The 2,422-nt window shown below is 39.5% G+C and overlaps 1 protein-coding gene across 1 annotated transcript in view; it reads left to right on the top strand.

The window, feature by feature from the left end:
- The window catches only part of ZNFX1 (zinc finger, NFX1-type containing 1), a 38,303-nt gene that overhangs the window by 8,845 nt on the left and 27,036 nt on the right, over positions 1–2,422 (top strand). Inside the window, exons 3-4 of the mRNA XM_011995408.1 lie at positions 376–507; positions 1,763–1,911. Of these exons, the coding sequence (XP_011850798.1) occupies positions 376–507; positions 1,763–1,911 (281 nt within the window). The remainder of the gene's footprint in view (positions 1–375; positions 508–1,762; positions 1,912–2,422) is intronic.

The following is a 2,422-nucleotide window of genomic DNA, read 5'->3' as shown; positions in this document are numbered from 1 at the left end:
AAAAAAAAAAAAAAAAAAGATAGTTAAGTGAAAAAAAATCAAGATGTAGAATGGTGAAAATAGTCTGTTACTATTACTATTTTAAGGAGAAAAGGGGAAGGCTAGAAAAAGAATATACATTTGTATTTGTTTGTATATACATGGATATACTACCACTGTAAAGTTACAAAAGAAACTGGTAACATTGGTTGCTTCCACCCAGAGAACTGGGTGACAGAGTACAAGAGGGACTTTTCACAATATACCATGTATGCTTCTTAGATTTTAAACTATCTTAATGTATTAAATTAAAAAAACAAGATTTTGCTCTAAGTAATTAATTACTTTATTTAGAAAATATCTAAATTATTAAATTCCTTTTTCCTTATTTTCTAGGCAAAACCTATGTGGGTCTAAAAATTGTTCAGGCCCTCCTAACCAACGAGTCTGTTTGGCAAATTAGCCTCCAGAAGTTCCCCATCTTGGTTGTGTGTTATACTAATCATGCTTTGGACCAGTTTCTGGAAGGTAATATTTATAGGCAAATTTACTCTCTATCAAGATGTTGATGATTGAACCATCAGCAACCCAGTAGCTTTCTATTGCTCTTCGAACAAAGTTGACAGTCCTTATCATCACTTACATGGCTGTTTGTGATCTGTCCCAGCTGGACTGTGAACCACAGCTCCTACTTCTTAACCTTGTTCTCCCTAACTCCAGCAACACTGGTTATCTTCAGTTCCTTGAAAGCCTCTACGTCCTCCATTGGCCCATGCCATCCTCGTGCCTGGAATAGTTTTTCCCTCTCCATCTTGAGCTTATTCAACCTGACTGGCCCTACTCATTCTTCTAGTCCCACTTTAAATCTCTCTTCTCAGGTGGACTTTTTCTGTAGCCCTGAAGTGAAGTCTCTTTTGCTTTTTTTATTTTTTTATAATCTATTTTATGTATCTCTACCCTAGATGAGGATTGGTCCTTTTCTTGCTGTATTCACATATCCTGGCACATATTAGGCACTCAAAAACTACTAAGTAACATTAATGGATGAATGAATATACTTTTCCTGTATTTTTCATTCTTCTATACTGCCCTTTTACCTAGATAAATCTTTATTCTTAGAGTCTGAATTTAAATATTAGATTCTTAAGAATAGATCCCTACACCACCCAGACTAGGTGATGTCCCCTGCTACCAGTACTCACTACATTTATTGCTGTCGTATTGATTATTTAATGAGTAACTTCTTGCCAGAGACAAAGAAATGATAACAAATCAGAAACTGGGCCTGTTTTTCTACTGCTATATCTTCAGAACTTGGCACATGCCTAGAACATACAAACAATCAGTAAATCTGCAGAGTGAAAAATATGTAACATCTCCTGGATGCTTGCTTTGTGCTGGACCCTAGCTAGGAGCTTTAAAGATTTTCTTTCATTTATCCAGACTGTAACCCTATGTGGGAGATGTTGCCATCTCTAAATCACAGACAGAGAAACTGAGACTCAAGTAACTTGCCCCAGGTTACACAGCAATAAGTGGTAGAGCTAAGAATTAGATTCCTAGTTGTATGATTGCAGAACTTGTACTCTTTAAGCGCTATACTTTACTGCTCTGCAGGTCACATCTTCTCGGGGACCTTCTCACTCATTAATGGGGTAAATTTCCTTTAAGCACAAGTGTGTTCTCTAAGGAACCAGACTAGATCCCAAATACACACAGCTCTCACCTGAGAGAACCTAGCATAGCTCCTTTCAACTCTGCCGTGCTCCACTTTGCTCCACAGGCATCTACAAGTGTCAGAAGACCAGCATTGTGCGGGTGGGTGGAAGGAGCAACAGTGAAATCCTGAAGCAGTTCACCCTAAGGGAGCTGAGGAACAAGCGGGAATTCCGCCGCAACCTCCCCATGCACCTCCGAAGGGCCTACATGAGTGTAAGTCCCAGCTCTGAAATATCTGAGGTAACGAGGGACCTAAACAAGATAGCAGTGGCTTTCTGCGTAGGCAGCCCAGGGTAGATGTAGAGGCTCCTCAAAGCTCTGGAGGACCCAGGTTCCTTTCAGCATTGTATTCTGCTAATCCTTTGGTATGACCTTTGCCTTCACAATCCAAGATGGAGAAAAGACAAGGACACACTGCCCATCCCACCCTTCCTTAAGGCTCCTTCCCCCATACCACCCACAGCACCTCTATGTAGAGCCAACTGACCAGGGAAATGTCATCTTTTAGCTGGGCAGCAATGTCCCCAATCAAAATCTGGATTCTTATTACTAAGGAAAAGAGAGAGAACAGATATTGTGAAGCTTGAAGTCTCTGCCACAGTATTCTTGGCCTGTTTGTTTTTCTGTTGTGTAGGTTGAGAATCTCAAATCAGAAAATCCAAAATCAAAACTTTCTGAATGCCAACATTATTTTTTTTCTTTTTTCTTTTTTTTTTTTTTTTTT

The sequence above is a fragment of the Mandrillus leucophaeus genome, unplaced genomic scaffold, assembly GCF_000951045.1.
Source record: "Mandrillus leucophaeus isolate KB7577 unplaced genomic scaffold, Mleu.le_1.0 Scaffold489, whole genome shotgun sequence".
Taxonomy (NCBI): Eukaryota; Metazoa; Chordata; class Mammalia; order Primates; family Cercopithecidae; genus Mandrillus; species Mandrillus leucophaeus.
The sequence above is the reverse complement of the archived record's forward strand: the minus strand, read 5'-3'. Positions and strand labels throughout refer to the sequence as shown.